At 41.2% G+C, this 21,888-nt stretch overlaps 1 protein-coding gene across 5 annotated transcripts in view; it reads left to right on the top strand.

Moving 5' to 3' along the window:
• Window positions 1-16,140: 16,140 nt before the first annotated feature.
• PRPF40A (pre-mRNA processing factor 40 homolog A) overlaps window positions 16,141-21,888 on the top strand; it is a 29,997-nt gene continuing 24,249 nt past the window's right edge. For 3 of the 5 annotated variants that reach the window (XM_080621426.1, XM_080621427.1, XM_080621424.1), the window contains exons 1-3: window positions 16,142-16,796; window positions 18,129-18,266; window positions 21,135-21,215. In XM_080621426.1, coding sequence (XP_080477552.1) covers window positions 16,434-16,796; window positions 18,129-18,266; window positions 21,135-21,215 — 582 coding nt within the window. In that variant the 5' untranslated portion in view covers window positions 16,142-16,433. Of the gene's footprint in view, window positions 16,797-18,128; window positions 18,267-21,134; window positions 21,216-21,888 lie in introns of all 5 variants that reach the window. The other 2 variants (XM_080621425.1, XM_080621423.1) reach the window with 1 other exon arrangement.

The raw sequence follows: 21,888 nt of genomic DNA, 5'->3' as shown, positions 1-21,888 counted from the left end.
CTTCTTACTGGAGTTTTTTAATACCAAACTGGGTAAACACTGAACTCTTAGATGCTGACAAGCAGATCGGAGAAGCAACAATGAGTTATCTTGCCTTTACTCCAGGCTGTGGGCAAATTAAGGGGTATGTTTTAATTGTACCTGGATTTCAGCTGCTGTACTCAGCTATGAAGTCACTGGCAAGCTGGCATCTGGCAATCATCCGTGCCAGCTAGTCCATCAGTAGCTGCACCAGACACAGCACACAGGAGGAAGCACTAAAACAAACAAAGTCTTCCAGACCCACCCACCCCTATACATAACATATCACAGACATATTTATCCTATTTTATATAGACATTTTAATCAAGTATAATACAACTGAAGAAGACCACTTTACGTGCACCAGCTGAAGAGAATTACATTAGACTTTCCAGAACCAAAGACAACCACTACCTCAATTAGAATAGTGCTGCATTCATAGACCATAATTCTGCCTTAAGCAGAGAACGTAAGAATTATGGGCTTGAACAATTGAGACAAATGGGGTTTGAACTGAGGAAAGGTTCACATGGTTAAAGAACACAGGTAAATTGTTCCACCTGCCACCAGTGTTTGAAAAAGTATGCACAAACAGGCCAATAATACGCTGCAACAACACAGGTAATAAAATATAGGTTAAATGTAGTAGATTAAAATGTAGTATTTTAATCTACAGTATTTTCTGTGCAGTGCAAAGTGAAAAAAGGAAGACACTGCATTTGATGACAGCTATACGTATAGGCGTACATAATGAAAATTCGATTGCAAATACATGTGCTTTCATACAGAAGCAGGTTTTAAAGTATAGTCAGCTACTGTGGCATTTATCAAATCAAATATCAAGACTATAAGTCCTTAAAGATATGGACTTTAAAAGCATATACATTTATTAAAAGTGAATATCTCGTCACAATTTTAGTTATGACATAAAACCACTTCACATTTTTCTAAACCAGACTTTTTTCCTGATAAATTATATTAAGCAAATTAAGTGAGACAAACCAAACTCTATCATCTGTCGCTGAACCCTATGTGACTGCAGGCCTGGTCTTCTTTAAACACAGAAGAAATACTGCAGGAAAAGAAAGCAGCTTTATATATTTTGTAAAGACAAATTCCCACATAATAGTTCCTTCTGCAGTTCTTCTGTGTGTACATCTGCACCACTAATATAGATCAGAAGGAAGTGTATAAGAACACAGCAGTATTTTAATCTTTTGTTTTCTGTCAAAGTTTTTTTATATTCCTAGTGCAATTACTTTTGTATAATCAGTAATGGCAGGTAAACACCAAGTAGTTTACACACAAGATCGAGATAGCTTATAAGAAACCCAGGAAACAGTAACATCTAAAATCAGATATAAAAGAAATCATATTTTCTCTGAATCAAATAAAAATGCTTAAATAACTTATTCCCCACGCTGTTAGAAAATAAGAGTGCTGTACAAAGAGAGCCTAAGTACTCCACTATATGAACTAGAAACTGCTGATTTTTATTAGGTATAAGTTAAACGGCAAGAGCAGTGGTGGAAAAAAATAAAAGGTTACTGGACTTTGTTACATTTTTAACTGCCCCTTAGTTCTGTCTCCTTTTACCTTTGCCCCTAAGGCACAGACAAAAATGCTACAAAAAATATTAAATCAGAAAATATCCCATGGATTTGAAACATCATCTGTTTTTCCAGAAGACAGCCATACCTTATATGTAAGCACATGTCCCCTTTCCTTTTTCCTTACAAGTAACACCCACCAAGTGTAAGGCTTTCCTGTAGATCTGAAACACACAGGGAATGGTAAACTATTCTATTTTAAAACCTGAGCCACCACCAGTCTCTACAGTGTTAAGACATCAAACTCCACCAGTAGACTCTAGGTGCATCTTCAAGGAAGCATTACCAAACACCATTGATCACCATATCAGCCACAGCGGGTACCATAAAAACACAAGAGCAGCCACCACGCTATTTGGAGCTGCCACTGTACAAACAATACAGAAAGAATGTCCTGTTGGTCCCTGCAGAAAGAAATCAGAATGCTGATTAATACAGCAAAATTCCTTAAATTAACTCTCAGCTTTACCTGTGGCAGACTCCGCCTCCTTCTCAAGAGGACTAAAGTAAAAGGTAAAGCCATGAGTAAGCAGACATATCACTCTGTATAGTGTTATAGGTCCCAGTAGGATGAGGAAGGGGATTCTCCCCATCTACTCCACCCTCATGAGACCTCACCTGGAGTACTGTGTCCAGCTCTGGGGCCCCCAACCATTCTGTGATACTATCACTCCTATAAGAATGCATGATGTGAGATGCTCTTCTGAGATACGTATCTATGCATAACAGAGGGCAGACTCTAATGTTTTCCATGGGCATTCATACTGTTTCTCTTATGAATTTTTTGAAATTTGAAATTTTGAAAAAAAGAGCTAAGATCAGCCAACAGTTTTCTCTTTGAGCTGGGGAAAAACACTGGCTCTTCCACTGATTCCTTTTCTTTCCCACGCCTTTTTTCTGTCCTTCCAGTTTTGACAAAGGTGCCCAGCGGGCTCCAAGGGTCCCTTCTGGCTGGTGATGGGAAACAAAACACAGAAGAAACAGACAGCATATGCCCTCATCTCACAAGCTCCACTTTATCAGAAATGAAACTAAAATAACCATTATTTAAAGGCTTTGTAGGATTAGGAGTTCAGAAATCAATTTGGTTGCTCCAGCTTACAGGGGACTTGTTGGCTGCAGCCACCAAAGTGTGATTGCTGCCCATGTGCAGCCAAACAGAGGAGCACAAAGGATCAAATAGGCAAAGACACTTTGGAAGTAAACACCTTGGAATATTGTTTTAAAGCATTCCATAGCAGCAGCAGAAAACCCAGAAAACATTTTTATCCAAACAGAAAAACGTTCTCAGATTTCTACAACATGTTCTAAATTCAAACTCCTTGTTAATGGATGCTTATGCTTCCACTGGAGCTACTGTGTAGCATAGCAAAGAAATTTAAAATAAAATTCGAGAAAAAAAAAAACACAAAAAGAAGAGAACCTCGCATGCAAACCTGATCAGTACATTGACAAGAGCAAACATTAATTAAGCTCTTCTTCCACTGTCTTCCAGACAGCTGTAGGATCCATACTGAGAGAGACAATTTGCAATCATTTCAGCTTTACAATTTAGAGACTATATTGCCAAAAGCCATTAGCAGCAATCTTTATATAACATGGTCAGGATCCAATCTTCCATGAGATCACAAGCTGAAACTTCAGAAGAATTTTAGATGTTTATTTATAACATATTATCTTCAAGGTCCTGCAGTGTACTTGCACTCTCCACTCCTTCCCAGTCTCTGGTAGAAACAATAGTTTTGATACACAATCAGCGCTGCTCGCACTCGTCAGAGCCTGATGGGGATGTATGATGATGACAATAATTCATAAGTAATCTTTGCAGAAGACACATTTAAGCTGCAAACTCTTCGCTATGGGATTCAGAGAGAAGTTCTGGTCAGGAAAAATTTTTAGCTTTTGAAAGAAAAAAAAAAGTGCACATTGTGCAAAAGGAGGAGTCCTAAAACCAGAACACAATTAGGAAGAACGACACGCGTGTCCCTGTGTCTGCAAGCACCTGAGCCCACACATCACTATCAGGTTAGTGCTACAACTGCTGTCAGCTTTGTTCTGATCTAAACCAGCTATTTTAATGCTATAAAGTATGAGAAAAGACACCATTCCCACATTAGCGGTCCATAGTGATGAAATAGCTATACATCAACATCCTGCTGTTGCAGTAAGTGTCAGTTATCACAGTACTAGCTCCCTGTGCAGCATTTGCATGGAAGAAGGCAGCTAACTGCCTGCTGCAGGACCTCTGCCCTGGGAGATGCTGGAACTCCATGGGACAAGATCCCCAGTATGGGAAGCTGATCCTCAAGGGCAAACCCACAGCTGGCTCTGCTCCAGTGCTGGCTTGGACCAGGCAGCCTACAGGGACTCCTCCTTTTCTCAAAGACAGATTCAAAGGTGCTCATGAACACAACCAATCATGATTGCTTTCTGAAAATATGCAAGAACTCTCTCCAATTAAGATTATTTCAGAAGTGAGGGGGAAACAATGAAAATGGACAGCAGAACTTAGGCCCAGCTCAATACAGTAGACACTGCCAGAATTAAAATACAACATATTTTATTTGCATTTTGTATACAAACTAAAACTAAGATGGATTATATCCAACATCTTTAATCATACTTAAAAATATGCAAAAATTCTTCAAGAACTCTCTCATAATCATGGCCAACTCCATATGCATAAGAAACTGATGAATTACATTTTTTAATGATGACAGTAGGCTTTGATCTGTCAGGTTTTCCCATCTCCAGAATCAGCCAGTCATCAGGAAATCCACCTCCTCTAATTAATCTTCAAATGCTTCTTCAAAACCAGATATTGGACAAGGTGGTGGCCCTGTGGACTTCTGCTCCCCATGAAAATGCACGGTCAGCAGAAAGCATTGGCTGTGGGACACACTGTTCTGCTCTCTACACTGCTGTGCTGTGAGCACACCTGGTGAGAAGCAGTGTACCAGCAGAAAAATGCGAAAATTTGACTAAAACTTTTAATTGTCGGCATTATTAAAAAAGTCTCCTTACCAGACTTTCCTATTGTGCATAAGGAAGAACAGTAAAGCTGCTGAACGGTACCAAAAGCAAGCAGGTGTACAGATAACATTTGGTACTGTTAAACTGATCTCATTTTCCATTAAACATCATGCAGGTTGCCAGTACATTTGAACAGGATGGAAAAATAAGCAAAAACACTTTACAGCAAGGCAGGCTGAAATTTTCTCTTCATAAAAAGGCCTCCAGAGCAAGAGGTAGGGGTAGCAAACATTTAAGTCAAAGTCAAATGAAACACTGAAAGAGTTCAGTCATAGTAAAAGCCATTTTAAGCTGAATGGAAACATGTCAGGATGACCAGCCAGGAAGTGTTGGATTTTTTCAAATGGATTACTGAAAGAGACATTTTCAATTTCCCCATTATTTCATCCTGTGAGCATTTGTCAGTGTAATTAAAAAGCTTTTTTAAGTGACTACAGAGAACATCATTTTGGACATGTGCTCCTAACGCCTCTGTGACAGGGCACTTCCAGGTGTGTGACAATCAGAAAAAGAACTACTTGCCCTGTTGTCGTGGTTTAAACTCAGTCAGCCACACAGCCTCTCTCTCACTCCCCCCCCTTCCTTCCCTCTGGTCCCAGAGGGATGGGAAGGAGAACTGAAAGAATGTGCCTCCCACGGGTTGAGATAATAACAGTCCAGTAACTAAGGTATAACACAAAACCACTGCTACTACCACCAGTAATAATAATAAGGGAAATAACAAAGGAAGAGAATACAACTGCTCACCACCCACCGACCGATACCCAGCCCGACAGAGCAGTGATCTAACCCTTCGGGGTAACTGCCCCCAGTTTATATAGTGGGCATGACGTGCTGTGGTATGGAATACCTCTTTGGTTAGTTTGGGTCAGGTGTCCTGTCCCTGCTTCCTCCTGGCTTCTCCTCCTCCCTGGCAGAGCATGAGACTCAAAGTCCTTGGTCAGAGTAAACATTACTGAGCAGCAACTAAAAACATTGGTGTTACCAGCGCTGTTCCCAGGCTGAAAGTCAAAACCACAGCACTGCACCAGGTACTAAGAAAGATTAAAATGACTGCTACTGCTGAACCCGGGACACCTATGTGCACCTATACTCTGCCCACATTCAGCTTATTGCCCACATTCAGCATCAAGTTAACATTTATTTTAGTTCTTTTGGTCCTCTCATACTATTATTTGCAGGGTTAAGAGACAGATTATAAAACACCCATTCAATAGGATGGCTTCTTTTAAAAGGTTAATCATGTGTAGTCTTTGTAACTTTTGTTACCAAAGGTACTCCTGGACCTTTCTTTACAATGAGCTCAGAACAGGATGTGCTGCAAAGTAACAACGTAAGATTTAGCTAAAGCAATCCAAGCAGACCCTCTCTGCTAAGTGTTACCTCATTTTTGAAACACTCCAATTTTACATCCTTAAGGAATTAATCTCAACCTCCATAAAAAGCTCTACAACAACCAATGACTTTCACATTGACTGTCACAGTAAAGCATCATCCTAAGAAGCGAATAAAACTAACAATAAGATTAAGCTCAGTTTTATGCAACAGTATTACAGATAGTAAAGCTTACTTTCTGTGACACATTAGACCAAAATTTAACTATTGATTTGCTTATACCGATAATACTCATACCATGTTTAGGCATGTAAGTACACATCAAGGCCACCAGAAACAAGTAAATACATTTTCATCAGAAACCTGATGAACAACATTCTTCTGTGTGGCCAAGCTCCATTTACCCTGATTTTCAAGCTTAAATTCACAGAAAACAATTAACTGCAGAGACAACTTCCTGGATCACAACAAATTGACTCCTTTCTCAATGAATTAAGAAGTTTCCCTAAGACATAAACTCCAGAAGTGAAATAAAGTATGTAAGACTTACAGTTGGGGGTGGAAGGAAAAAAAATAGCATTCAGGAAGATTATCAAAGATTTCGTTTGCCTTCCCGAAGGACAAGCCACAGTGGGGTAATAGAGCAAGCTGCACTTCCACAACTAGTTCCAAATATAACCTTTTAGGGGTTTTGTTCTGACTTTTCCATCACACTTGACATTAAGTTGAAAGGCTGTCCTTGTTTTTCTCTCAACTAAAAACCCCTCCTGCTGACAGGTGCCCTGAAGTGAAAAAAACCATCTTCAGAAAGAGGAAGAATACCCAGGCATTATAAGATTTCTCTTCCTACTGCTAACATTGTGAATTAAATGTAGCTCTATTGCCCTTTAAGCTTTAGCCTTATGCTTTTATCTTTACCTTCATTAGTCTCTTTAGAACACATTTCAGACAGGCTTCAAAGCTTTCCCATGTAGAGAATAAACATTTCCAATAGCCTGAACTGCTATTTTATTCTGATTTTTCTCACACACTTCTTCACTCCCACCATCCCCCCTTTCATTTCCCATACTTAAAGGTTTTGAAGATTCGTAACTGTTGGTTGAGAGGGCTGGATGCTATTAAGCAGATGTCATTACTGTCTTTGTTTTTTAACATTTCGCTCGAGAGATTTTTTTTCCCCCTCAACTTTAATCCTCTCTTATGACTTCAGGATTTGTTTTTCAACCAATAGTCCAGAGCACATTTTTATTTCTAGCATTTACTGGTAATGAAATACGGATTATTTGTCTTAAATCCATGAATTCATCAGCTATACAGCAGTAGGATCAAGCAACAAGCATTACTGATCCATGTTTCAGTGAATGGTTTTATGAAACAAAACAAGCATATGAAAACAATGAAGTGGGATACGCAATTATTTAACATAAAACCCCTTATTAACTTTATCAAAATCAATAATTAGTCACTCACAGCAAATTTTAACTAAGACCCTGTTGAAAAGCAAATCAAGTGGAAAAAGTCTAACATTTACCATACAAGACCTGCAAACACACAAATTATCCAGCTCAGAGTGAGATTTCCCTTGGGCATAACACGCAATCACAGAGCCATAAGCTACCCAAGGTGAATATTAATTTCTTTCTAATTGTCACATACTTTTGCTTTGCATTTTGCCTTAACTTTCTACAACTGTCTCACATCCTTCCTTCAGCACCCGCTTTAGGATGCTGCTTCTCACAGCACCTGACACTTAAACCCTAATCTTCCTGAGATGACCGAGAAGTAAGGGTTCAAATGATTTCCCCACAACCTGAGTTTCTCAAGCTCCCAAATTCCCAAAAAGGATCTCAGGAAACAGACACCTCCACGATCAAGATGCTCAGAGGAAGTTTCAGGCCCCCCCAGAGGTGACACCTCATTTCCAGAAGTATTCCTGTTCTGTTTCTTCTGCTATCTATGATTCTAAGCATGCCCTAGAAATAATGCTGTATTCATTCTTAGCTTTAGACTTATTTCAGGAAAAAAAAAAAAGTCAAACATGCTCCTGTACTCTTCCTAATATTGGACTGATCTGAATCCAGCCTGTTCCTGGTCTGACGTTTTCCATTATGACAGTGCAAGTAGAAGCAGAACACCATCACAATAATATGGCACAGTAATGTAGCACCCAGCATAAAACACAATCCCACTGTTTATAAAGCCAAGCATATAATTGGAAAATTTAAATTAATTTTTCATAGACTAGAATTAAGTAAAATTATTCAGATGAAGAAATAAGCTGCAAAGAATATGTTTGGAGCACGGGAAAAAGCTCCCCACAACTCTTTTCAAAAGAGACCAGGGATATGTGCTGAATATATCTAACTGGAATATCTTGGACATCCCTGGGATTCCTTGCAAGGAGAAAAAACTAGCCAAACTCACCCTGACTACAACATCAAAATTGCATTTTTAAAAAACAAAACCAATTCAATTCTTAAATAACTGATAAAACTCTAATGAGAAAAAAAAAAAAAATAATCCTTCAGTATAACTTAAAGCACATCTGTTGTGAAATAATCAGACACACCAGCAAACCAGAAACACAGCTAGCTTCACACACAACAGGATTTCAGCCGTTTTGCCTTTTTTTTTTTTTAATGCCCATAGGGATTTCTTTAACTCAATGTGTTAGAAACCAACAGTTCTAATCTATCCAGAAACTAACACCATAGTTGCTAAGGCAACACTGCATTTTAGACCTGCTTGATGTTGCTTAATATGCCAACATTTGAAAATATTTTACCAGAGCACATGAAGCAGGACAGAATTCTAAATGGCACTCCAAAATAAATAATAATTTAAAAGAAAATAGTCTTACAAAGTTTTTTTTCTTCCATAACAAGCTGTTCCTCTTTTATTAACTGAATCTCAAGACAGACAAGCAGGAAGCTTCACTAATATTTCCCTTTAGATTTCCAGTTTTAAAGCTTATTCTGTGTACAAGCCCTCTCCCTGCTGGCCAGACAACAGAGCACCTGCCTTTGAAACCACCATGTTTCCAGAAAGTAAGTATCTCCACAGAAAATGACAGGCATCTAGAAGACACTGGAGAGTAATTTTTAGTTTATACATAGCAAGCGTAAGCACATTTCTAAGAGCAAAAATAAAAGACCATGGTGTATTTAAATATACTCTAACTAGTAGTGTCGTCATGACATTGTAAAGGAAACTTAAGCATTCCTCCTCCCTCTAGCTGCCTATGAATTCTGTATTTCAAAATACAGATGTACTGGCAGGGGACTTTCAGATAGGACCAGAAAGGAAGGAAGGGTGAAAGACAGGTGCTCTATTCAAGCATATGCAAATCAATGCAAAAAGCTAAAAACTTCAGGGAGGGTGGGAATCACTTCACTTAAGACTTCTTTTAGGCAGCAATGTTTAAAAAAATAATAATAAAAAAAAAATAATGACTGGGCTGGAACTAGATGATCTTTAAGATGATCTTCCAATCCAAACCATTCTGTGATTTTATGACTGTAAATAGCAACCTTACTCCTCAGGACAACAAAAGCAGCTTTAACCCTCTCTTGAAGCTATGCTCACCATGCAAAACCCAAAGCAGACAAACTCACCTCCTCTGAACACCAATGTAAAACCTATCTCATCAGTCCTTGGACAACTGAGGCTTTGAAATCAGTTCAGGCTGGGAGGTTTCTGTAGCAAACCGGGGGGCTTGCTTCACATGCATTTGAGTCTGCACCCAAACAGCAGGGAAGGTGAAGAGCCAGAGAATGAAGGAGCACATCAGCTGCTGGGACAGTCACAGCCAGAGGATGCAAAAGCATGCAAAAGGGGTGAAAGAGTCACATGAAAGGAGCAGGGTGGCTTTCAGGTGTCCTCATTTGGGAAGATGCAGCCAAGAAATGAGGAACTGCACCTACAGCTAATAGTGACCAGCACCTGAATCAATTGTCAGCCATAAGGCTAAGAAGAGTGACTCAGAGAGGGCTGGCAGAACCAGAAGAAGATGAAGCATGCACCTTTGGATTTAGAACAGGACCCCTTCTTTTCATCTACAAGCTGAGCAGATCTCCTTTGGACAGGAAGACACTTCAGGTTAAACTTGATGCTTTAGAAGCTCTGCTAATTCTAGGCAACAAGATTTCAAACTTTAATTTCACCATGGCAGAAAAATCTGATAAACGACTTCTAATGTTTATGTATATAGAGATGGTTAATTTGAATTCTGCCAGAGGTGCAAGGATGATGATTTAAAGTTTTAACTCTGATTTCAAGATATGTATAAATTTCATAAAATAGTGATTGAGGAGCTATTTCACACAGATCAGTATCTTCACCCTGAAGTGGCAGAAGGGGCTTGGTGTGATGCTGGAAACAGGAAAAGCACTGTCTGTTCAATTTTAATACTGTTACAACATTTGGCTTAACTTCCCCGTTTGTAACAAATCTTAAAAGCTGAAGAAGCAATGTCTACAAATTGGATAAAATTGGCTTTCTTCTATAGCACTGAAGGGTAACACCTAGTTCAACAGCAAACATTAACACCCACATCAGAGATACCACATGAATTCCTCACCAGAATACCATTAATTCATATACTGAACAATGTAAAATCATAAAATCACAGAATGGTTTGTGTTGGAAGGGACTTTAAAGATCATCCAGTTCCAATCCCCTGCCACAGGCAGGGACACTTTCCACTAGATCAGGTTGCTCCAACCCCCATCCAACCTGGCCTTGAACACTGCCAGGGATGGGGCAGCCACAGCTTCTCTGGGCAGCCAGTGCCAGCACCTCACCCCTCAGAGTGAAGAACTTCTTCCTAACATTTCATGTAAATCTCCACTCTGTCAGTTTAAAACTATTCCCCCTTGCTTTATTACTACCTAGTCTTGTCAAAAGCTCCTCTCCAGCTTTCTTGTTGGCCCCTTTAGACACTGGAAGCTGCGCTAAGGTTTCCCAGGAGCCTTCTCTTCTCCAGGCTGAAAAAGCCCAGCTGTCTCAGCCTGTCTCCATAGGACAAGTGCTCCAGCCCTCAGAGCATCTCAATGGCCTCCTCTGGACTTGCTCCAACAGGTTCATGTCCTTCTTATGTTGGGGGGACAGAGTAGAGGGGGAGAATCACCTCCCCTGACTGGTTGGTCACGCTGCTGGTGATGCAGCCCAGTACACGGTTGGCTTTCTTGGCTGCAAGTGCACACTGCCAGCTCATGTTGAGCTTTTCATCAACCAACACCCTCAGGTCCTTCTCCTCAAGGCTGCTCTCAATCCAGTCTCTGCCCAGCCTGATTCAGTGCAACATGTAACACATTCCTTCAATGCATACACACACATGCACAGAATTGAGTGAAAATTTTACAAACTGGCTTCATTTTTAATCTCTTATCCACAACTTGAGAACTACAGTGGGTATTCACAAAGAATTTTTCCTTGATCCCACAATCCAAGAAAGATTAAAATGGCACTCACAGTGCCTCCTACTTGGTTCTGGCTGGGTCATCTAGCCCTTATGAGCTGCAGAGCTGTGCTAACAAGCCGGCTCAGCTCCCCATTTGTGGTGGCTCAAAGCTGCTGTCTCAGTACCTTAGCTAAAGAAGCTCACGTCTGACTGCAGAAAAGGAGTTTAAATGCCTGTACCCCCAAAGCGCAATATGAATAGTGTTTAATCATAATGGTGGAAATTATTATACCAGCACAAAAATAAAAACCACATCCCTGAGTATCTACTCTCTTCAACGGAGAAGCCAGTGTAACATGAGATACGCAGTGTGAGGCTAGTAACTGTGAAACATTAAAGTTTGGCAATTAGAGGAAGTACATTCCAGATACAACAGTAACACCAAGCAGAGATTACTCCCAGGATCTCTAGAATTGTGTTCTTGTGAATTTCAGGACAGCATTCAACAGTTCTGCAGCACCATGCCACTGTTAACTCACTGCACTCAACATCCTTGGCCCTTTCCTACATCACTGCTGCACAGCTGTTTCCACAGCTGGACCTTAGCAACCAACCTGCATCACAGCTAAATCTGCTGTTTCAATTAAATGTCACAAAACAGAATTATAAACTATTTGGAATTTTTCTACCTTTATCAACCCTCCAGCCCTTCTCCTTCTCTATTCAAATACCTATCCCACTGACTAAATTCAGACAGTACTTTTAGCATTAAGGTAATATGAAATTATTTCTTACACATGCAGTTTTGCCAGTACATTCCTACCAGATTCCTGTTTTCTTTAAAACCAGAGCATTTTGTCCAAGTTTAATGAGCACATCATATTTTAAACAATACACATTGCAGCAATAATCATTTAAAAGGCTTCCAGTTATTCTGGCAGCCCACACAGACAACTCTACATCATGTCAAATCAACAGGGCTTGTTTCTTATGGGACCCCTTGTCAGTGGTTTGCTACTCAAGCTGTCTGGTGAATGGAGTGTATTCGTGTCATCAGCAAAGGAAGAAATCTACTCACTTGCCTTCTGCAGAGACTGAGAACAGAACAGCTGCTACACAGCTGGCTCTGTCCAAACAAACTGCTCAACTTCCTGCCATGTTTTTAAACAAGAGATTAGGTAAATTCTTCAGGCAAAACTCTCATCTTCATTGTCTATTGGACACTGTCCATCTCTTACAGGCATCCATCCCTGTTGTCAGCTTCGAGCAAAAACTGTTAGTTTTGGTTTTGTTTTTTTTTTGCAGTGAGTTCCTGTAACTACCACGAAACTTTTCAGAACAAACAGCTGCTGCCTTTGCCAAAGGCACAGCACACGTTCAACCCTCTCCGGAACAAAGAGAAATCGTCCAGGAATCCATTCACAAACACAAATCTGTAAAACTTAAACTTTGTTTCCTCTCTTGCTTGCTCCCCTCTTAAAAAAAATAAATAAAAATAATAAACCAAAATCCATGTCTGAAATTGTTTTGCCAGAGCATTAGAGCCAAGCATCATTTTTACTGAAAGCAACAGCGCATTAACACAGCTGAGCTTTCCCTGCGGAAAGCAGGGAAGAGTCTCCTCTCTTTCAGCTGCTGCCACCTCAAGGGCCACATGGCAAAGTCAAGCCGGCCACAACACCCATGGGCCCCGCCAGGGTGCAGACCTACCCCACTGTTAGCACCTACCTCTTCACAGTTGTTCCAACCACATCTTTAAGACAAACCTGGTTATAAAGGAGCAGGATTTCCATGGCTTTTCTGACACAGACAGGAGCCTTTTATTCATTGTTTTATCACAGGGACAAATCAGGTGAACAGCACTGATAACTTACCCAGTGAGATACAGGATTTTGCATACAGTGGCAATTCCTTCGCAGGATGAACACCAGAGGAGATCTTTCGCCAAGCAGTGTGCTGCCTGCGACTGCATTTAAGCCATGCAACACAGCTGCACCTACACCCTTTTTATACAGAAGCTGGCTAGAAAAGCATACATTGGTCATTGTGCAAAATACAGTTTCCAAAATAATCAATCTTCAAATTTACATTTGCCAAAATGGCAGTGATTGAGATACATAATTTTGCATTTGAAAACATACTGAAGCCTAAGAATCAAATCTTAAGTCATGCAGACAGACACAATGAACTGTTAGGAAAGGATGCCAATTTTATAGACTGATGGAAGATAAAGCCATTTTTTGTATGACAGAAATCAATAACCTGTCCATAAGCTGCCCTGCTTTATGACATGGCAACACACCTGTCCAGAACTCTGACATATTAAAAACACACGTTAAAGAAAACCGCTGCTATAAATCAGTAACTCAATTCTTCTGCATTATTACTCCTGCTTTTTAATTTTCTCTTTCGGTCCTGCCAAAAGTTAACATGCACCTGAGCAAACCTGACATGTTTCTTCACAAAAGGATAACTAAGAGGCAATCAAAAAGATGCTGCAAGTTAGAAGCAAGGTATGTAGTTCAATTACTTGCCTAATGCTTTTGTCTCCTTGAAGACACAACGTGAAGGTTTGTTCCATGTGATTAACTTTTTCATAATTCAGCTACAAAACCAGCTGAAAGCATCAAGATAATGCTTATCTACAGCCATCTGACAGAGAAGCACATTCTGTTCTCATTGGACAACTAGTTGAGAATACCTTATTCAGATAAGAACTCTTAATTAGAGCCTCTCACACAAGCCCAGTGACATCAGACATGTATTCTTTCTGCCTGGATATATTATTATAGCATATATAATAGTATAATACAGCACATATTGTAGTATTTACAGAGTTCTAAATCTGTGCACTTTACACAAAAGATATTAACCTTCAATATATATTTTGCTCTTTATTAAGGGACAATAAATGGATTTGACAAGCACATTTGGTATAGAGTGAAACCAGTGGCAGAACTAGAAATTATTTCTATCATCAAATTCCAAGTTACACTCCACGCATATCACTATGATCCCATTGTACGGTCACACAGACCACAACTTCGGATTTCTGTAGGATCACAACTTACACAGATCCTACTAGTCATCACATGAAAGTTATGATTGCTATTAAACAGACTTGTGAAGCTACAGAAGTACAAAACACTTCCCCCATTTAGAAGACGGTACACCTATTCCCAGGATCAAAAAAAAACAAGCCAAAACAACCTTCCACACTATTGCATCTTACGGTCTACACAGGCTTTAAAAACTTAAAAAAATATGTACCTTGTGGTCACCTCTAAGTTACAGATACTGAGGCATAAAACATAGAGTTAATGTTACATCAAAGAAACATATAATTTTTACTACAACAAATTAACTTCTTTCTCCACACCAGAAATTTTTCAGTAGGTGTACGCATTCTTATCAAAAGCTAGCTAAATACCACATGCAAAAAAAAACCACCTCCAAACCCAGATCAACATTGCTTTTACTGTTTTATTGAAAAATGAAATTACATTTTATACTTAATTTCATTCAAGTTACAATGAATTTTAACACTGGGTCAATTTTCAGCTCGCCTTTCCTATCCTCTCCCCTCCCCCTCCCATTTCCAGCATTGAACATCATCACAAACTACAAAGGGGGCATAAGGACCAGGACAGTTTCCGCTGCAGGACTGAAGTAGTGAAACACCTTTAGATTTGAAGCAAGGCACAGGTTATGAGGACAGAGAAAACACAAAAACACAGCATGAAACTGATGTTTAAGAGAGCTTGCTGGTTAAAGTCAAGCTCTATCAAAGCCAGGTTATCTAAATAAATAGCATGAAATAGGGTTTTTTCGTCATTAAGATTACTTTGAATCCATGTGAATGCCCATCATATTATCTGTAAGATCATTTTCAAAAGTTTCTGATTTACAGTATAGGGAGTTACTGAAAATGCTGCACAGAACCCATGAAACACCGACACTTGCAACATCACACCTTGCCCGGGTGAGCCTTACTTAATTCTCATGTGAGGTGGCTGAATAGGACCCCTAAAAAAGACAAAACCTTTCAGGTTTTTTCTACAAGTCGTCTTGGAAAAGGTCAAAGGCTTTAGTACTCAAAAGCCCTAACTTAATGCTCGACAAGATTTTTAAGGGCCGCCTACCTTAACAGCGGCTACCTCGACTTAGCCTAAACGAACTAGCTCTAAGCTAGTAGCTTAAGACACTTTTCTCTTCTGAACTGGAAGAAGACCTGCAGAGCTGCCAGCACAGGGCTCTACCAGGGCGACAAATCCCCGCCGCACCGTGCGGTGCCTCGCTACCCGTTTCTGGGGCCGCGCAACTCCTCCGGGGATCTACAACTATCCCCCAGTCCAGAGCGTCGCCGCGGGCTCACCTCAGCCTTCCGGCCGAGCAGCCCCAGGCTATTGCTCCCAACTGCGGCCTTCCCCTCAGGCGGCGCCTACGACCACGGCTCGGGGGGACCAGACGAACCCTGCAGCCGTGCGCCTCCACCAACCCCCTCGGCATATACCAACCCGGATCTGCTTAGGGGGGGACGACTGGGGAGGAGGACAATGAAGCCGAACCTCCAGGAAGGCGTGTACCATCTGCCGCAGGGTGGAGGGGAGCGCTCTTGCCACCTCCCGGCGTACTTGAACGAGCGGCAAAAAACGTGGTGGGCATCTTCCCCCCCTTTCCTTTAGGCTCCCCTGGTGCCGCCCGGCTCCTAGTTCCCGCCCCCGGACCACGTGAGCTCTTTCCCAGCGTCCCCTCCGCTCGGCCCCCGCCGCAGCCACTTCCCCCCGCGCGAGCTCTGCGGCCCGTTGGGCCTGAGCCCCTTTGCCCGTCGGCAGCGGCCCGCTCTCTCCGGGAGGCGTCTCTGCTCGCTGCCGCCGCGCTCACGGCCCAGCGAGCCACCTTTTCTTTGCGGCTCCCCCGCCCCGGCGCGGGGCCTCTCTCTACCCCCCGGGTCTTTGCCGCCACCAGCGGTTCCGGTCGCTGACGCTAAGAGAGGCGGAGAAGAGCTTCTCACGGCTGGGCCGGCAGCCAGGATGTCAGGTGGGGACTCAGCGGCGGCGGCGGCGACCGCCTCCCCGCAGCCGCTCCCGTTTTCCTTGCCGAAGCCCCCTCCCCTCATGCAGCTGACGCCGGGGGACGCCGTCCGCCCTGTAGCTTCCGCTGCGGACCAATCGCCGAAGAGCGCCCGACTGGCGGGCCGCCCGGATTGGCCGGCTGGGAAGCCAGTCAGCCTGCTTGCCCCGCTGCTCCCGCCCCGCGGGGAGCCCGAGCCGCTCATGCCCTTTGGCCCTTCGTCGCGGCAGCCACTCAGAGGACGGCTTCTTGGCAGGTGCAGTGGGGGCAGCCTGCTGAGCCCCTCGATGCGGCCCGGTGGCGTCGACCGCAGTTCCCTCATGGTGAGTGCGGGACGGTAAAGGGAGTCGGGGGGGCGCCGCCGCCCTTTGTGGTATAAACGGGGTAGAGCTGCGAGGACACCCGGCCCGGGCGGGCTTCCGCCTCCGGAGGCGGCGCGTTGCTGTGGAGCTCTGCGAATGGGTGTGCGGCTGTGAGGTGTGGAGGCTTAGCCCTTCCCCCTTAAGAGCCCCCGCCACAGCGACCGATGGGGAACGGCGCTTGGTTGGCGGGTTTTTCAGAAAGTAAAAAGAAAACGTGGTTACTCTTAGTGGAGGGACTGAGTAGATTCTAAGGTTGTTTTCCTTTACCTTGAGTTACTTGGGCAGCGCCTGAGACTCAGTAAAGGGGCGAGCTGCCTTTGCGTGTCTTGTGAGACTCAAGGATGTGGTGGGGAGGTCAAGTGCTAGGTTCAGAAGTTTCAAACCTTTTAAGTTGTGATTTCTTTATGTGAACCAGCTTTAGAAAGTCTTCTGGTACTTCAAAAAAAGTAGAAAAATTCCTTTTAAACGTACAAAAAATAAATATTCCCTTTTTTATCTGCTAAGGACCATTCTAAAGTAGTATTTTGCTTAAAAATAATTCTCAAGTTATTAAATTTGTGTGCTTCTCTGACATACTTCTTTATGTGTGTGTAAGTGCTATGTTCTTTGAAGTAAAATGGTTTGCAGGGTTTATTTTAAGGTAAAATCTGTCTAGAGTAGAAAGCTCTTAATGTTTAATGTGTTATGGTAGAGAAAAGTAGGAAAAAAAGTCCATATCCATTTTCATACTAGCAGTGACTGTGCTAAGTATTAGAACAGCATCAGGATTCATGTTTTTAGGAGAATATGGACACGGGTGGTAGTCAGTGTAGAAACTCATTCAGAGTTGGATATCAGTAATAGAAGATGGTTTGTTTATCTGATTGACTTTTGTGCCACAGGATTGCTTTAGTTAATTGTCCTTGTTTGTAAGAGTGTTCCTGAATTTAGTCTGTTTTTCTGTGACAAACCATAAGATGAAATATTATGAGGGTTGGTTAGTTTTGTTGTGGCTTTGGTTTGGTTTTTGGGTTTTTTTTGGGGGGGTGGTTTAGGTTTTTTTGTTTTTGTTTTGTTTTTTCACTTGGATGATGGTTTTGAAATTTTCAAATGGATTTGTTAATTAGGATTAATTCTGGCTTTAGAGGATCTAGGAGAGTGAAGAGGGTCTTGCTTGCTGATTTGTGATACCAGTCTAAAATTGCCTAAATAATTTTCAGTTCAGTGTTGAGCACTGCTTTGTTACTAATGCTTCTGTGGGGGTGCAGGTGGTTGGCTTCATGCTGATTTTTCTTGATTGTTGCTGTCTTTCAGATGGGACACCCAGGCATGCCACATTATCCTCCCATGGGGATGCACCCCATGGGTCAGAGACCACCAAATATGCCGCCAGTTCCACATGGAATGATGCCTCAGATGATGCCTCCCATGGGAGGACCACCAATGGGGCAGGTAGGGCAGCTTTACAGAACATTTTTGTTCTTACTTTCCTTCCATAATGATGTCAGGTAATCATTGAGGGAGGTGAGTCTCATGCAGTAGCTTACAAATGGTAAAGTTAATGATTTGGGGTTCCTATCCATGCAGAAAGTCTTCTCATTTGTAGCCTCTTATGTAGCTTTAATTGTAAATAGCTGTTAATACAAATCCATAATTTGTTTTTTATTAAACCTTTTTGGTAGTTTTCTTTAGATTTTGAAGAAGTAAGATCTTACTAATGCATACTAGAAGCAAAAAGTAGTAGTTTTTTCCAGAGGTGGTAACAGTAGAGAACTTCATGTTTCTTTAATTCTTGTTTTAATTCTTCTTTAATTCATGTAATTAAGTTTTGAATTTCTGCAGAATTCCTTCTTGAATCCTAGGGAGTGGTTTATAATTCTTTATACACAGTTGTTGCTAGAGCCATGTGATTGAAAAATGGTCTTGGCCGTTTAGATTGACAGGTGGCAGCCTGGGTTGGCCGGTAGAGTAGCCATAATCATATCTGTGGTTTTTGCAGCTTTAGAGCTTTTATTTTCAGAGATCATTTAAAATGTGGTTTCTAGTTAAATTCTGAACTTCTAAAAGAAACAATTATCTTTCTGGATATAATAATCGTTCTAGTAATGCTACTTGTGAATGATGATTTACATAAGCAGAAATGGAGTGTCATCAACTAGATCAGAAGGATGGAGTAGACCAGAGCAGACAGAAGATGGCAAGAAGGATAAACCCTTTGAGAAAAGCCCACTAGGTCATGCTGACAACTCAGTGTCTTTCTTTGCAGTACCATGGATAGAGCATATGTCACTTTAAACTGGCGTATAAAGGCTTGGTAGGAGTCTATTCAGCATGGTTTTTCAGCCTGTTAGAACTGCCGGTGTAAAAATAACACAATTGTAAAATATGAGAATTGTTAATAGCACAAGCTTTTGTGTTTACTAGGAACTTAAGTAGCAATTCTATTTTATTCCTCTACTTAACAGCTCTTTTGTGTCTTCTGTTCTACTGTTCTCATTCTCATGCATCGAATATGTCAATATTTAATATTTTAGTGTGCAATATAGAGAACTTGGGACTTTTTGGCAGATGTAGAACAAAATAAATGGTATGATAGGGAGTCAGAGGCTTAGTTACCCTACAGCTTCAGGGATGAGGCAGAATGGTGACATTCTCACACCGGACTTGTCGTGCTGGAATTATCAGCCCATGTTGGTTTGTTTCCTTGATCAATAAGTTTTTTCTTCCAGCAGATACCAAAGGTTTATCTGTGAGCCTTTGCTGGACAGGATGTTTTGTAGCTTGCTTTTCTCCCTTCTCAAGTGAATCCCTATAAGACAGGTACTTTTCACAGATAATAGCAACAGCCTTCTGTCAGCATCATTCAGAGGAAGGTCTTTTGGAAAAGAATTCACTCTCATCCCCATTGTTTTTTCCTTTGCTGACTGGCTTAGTGTTACGCAGAAGCTGAGCAGTGCTCGGGGTTTCTTCAGGACCTGAGTCAGGGCTTTTAAGGAGTTTCACAGTCTCAGAGCCCCCTTAGTCACAAGTAGAGGTGGGGCAAGAGTGCTTTCTTCTCCTGCTTCTACAGGATGGCGAGAAATAGGAGGGGCCGCCTTCCAGTCTTTCCTTCCTCCCTTGCCCTCCCAAGAAAACCTTGTGGATTTGAGGGTGGAGCAGTAGCCCTACCACATATCCCTCTCTCCGCATGAGATGCAAGATGAGAGTGGTAACCTGATGCTCCCTGAAGATACAGGGGGATGGGGTCACTTGGCCAGCCTGCCAAGGACAATAAAGGTAAAGGGGCATAACGGAAAGGTTGAAGGGGGTTGGCTAACCTCTTTGGGATGAGTGGCCAAAAGTTTATGTTCATAATGACCTAAATTATATATTTGTTCATTTCACTATTTTTTAATGTTAGTTCTTAAAAGCCAGGATCAGCAAAATGTAACAGGAAACGGGCAAGGTATTAAACACTTTAAGTAGTGTTTTTAACATCTTTTCAGTGCATTGCTTCAGTGATGCATAACTTGTGCATAACTGTCCCTTTGAGACTATAAGCATATTTGAGCAAAAGCTGCCTTATCTTAGCAGCAGTTCTGTGCTTTTTCGGTCTCATCTGACCCCACAAACTCAGATACAAGTCCAGACTCAGACGTTTCACTTTTGTAGCATGGTATGTCCCTATTTACCAAGTTCTCACTATACATGCTTTGTTTAATATTGTACGTCTATATTAAGTTTTTTCCAGTCCTTTTTAAAAAAGTTCAGAACTGGTTTAAAGGTTTGATGTTTAAATTGAATAGCTCTCTTTACCTTGAAGCTGTTTGCAGAACTTCATTCTTCTAGTGTCTCTGTAAAATGTTTCTTCCTATTTCCAGAGGTAAGAAGAAAGGGAGACATGTTGGAAGTTGTCAAAAAATGTGAGCAGAAGTGATCTTGGGCTTTAAGTTTAACTTTCCTTTGTTCACTTTGTTCCATGTGGTCTTGGAATTTTGCAGAAATCTTTCCCAAGCTTTATTTTTCCTGCTTTAACTCAGGATTTCGGTAATAGCTTATTAACAGATCATGCATGGTGTCTTTTATGGTTTAAATGGTCGTCTTATTAATAAATTTCATATCAGACTTCGGAATACTGTAGATGTGTTATTCCTAATGTCACTTTTGTGGAGTGCAGTGAAGGGAATCAGAATTCTACAAACCTGTCTTTCTTTGCAAGGGGTTTTTGGATTAAAAACTAGTACCAGATAATAAATAAAACCAAAAATAAATAAAAATGAAAGAATCTTCATATTCGTTTTAAATACCATAAAATATATCTAAAATGTTATGTAATTATAGATGCCTGGAATGATGCAGTCAGTAATGCCTGGAATGATGATGTCTCACATGTCTCAAGCTGCTATGCAGCCTACAGTTCCGGTGAGTGTAACTTCACTTTCCTGGTTTTTGAAATGTCTTTGTGTCAGTTGCTGTCATTACTTAAGTCTGGGGATGCCTTTGTTTGCTTGAACTGGATTATGAAAAAGGTGTTGCTAATTGCAATAAAGTTGTATCCAGTTCCTGAATTACTGAAAAAAAAAAAAAAAAAGATTTCTGTGAGAAGAACTAGTGATACTTGGTATCTTGTGGATTTTCAACAGTCTTTAAACTCTTCTCTGTATCTCTTTGTTTTTCCCTTCTGTATGGATTCTGCTGGCCGCTTCCCTTGTCCCTCACCTGCTTATAGCTTGGCAGGAAGCCAGTGTGGACTCTGACTGTTTGAGTGACAGCTAATTGTAATACCACTCTGTATCTGATTTTTCATAAATGTTTCTGAAATTCAGCATATTTGAGACCTTGAGTAACGTTTGCTGGAATCCTCAGAGGTATAAAGAAGTTATTTGGGTGGAAATAGAGAAGGTGGAGTTAACAAATTACAGATGAAGTCTCTAAAGTGGAAAAAGCTACTTTTCTATGAACATAATCTTTCAGGAGATTTAAAATAGTTATAGGAGACCCACTTGAAAACAGTTCTAGCAGCTTAAATTTAGAAATAAATTAGTTTTTTTATTTTCTTGCCATGCAGATACTATATCCCCAAGTCCCAAGTTCA

The sequence above is a fragment of the Psittacula echo genome, assembly GCF_963264785.1.
Source record: "Psittacula echo genome assembly, chromosome: 6".
Classification (NCBI taxonomy): Eukaryota; Metazoa; Chordata; class Aves; order Psittaciformes; family Psittacidae; genus Psittacula; species Psittacula echo.
The sequence above is the reverse complement of the archived record's forward strand: the minus strand, read 5'-3'. Positions and strand labels throughout refer to the sequence as shown.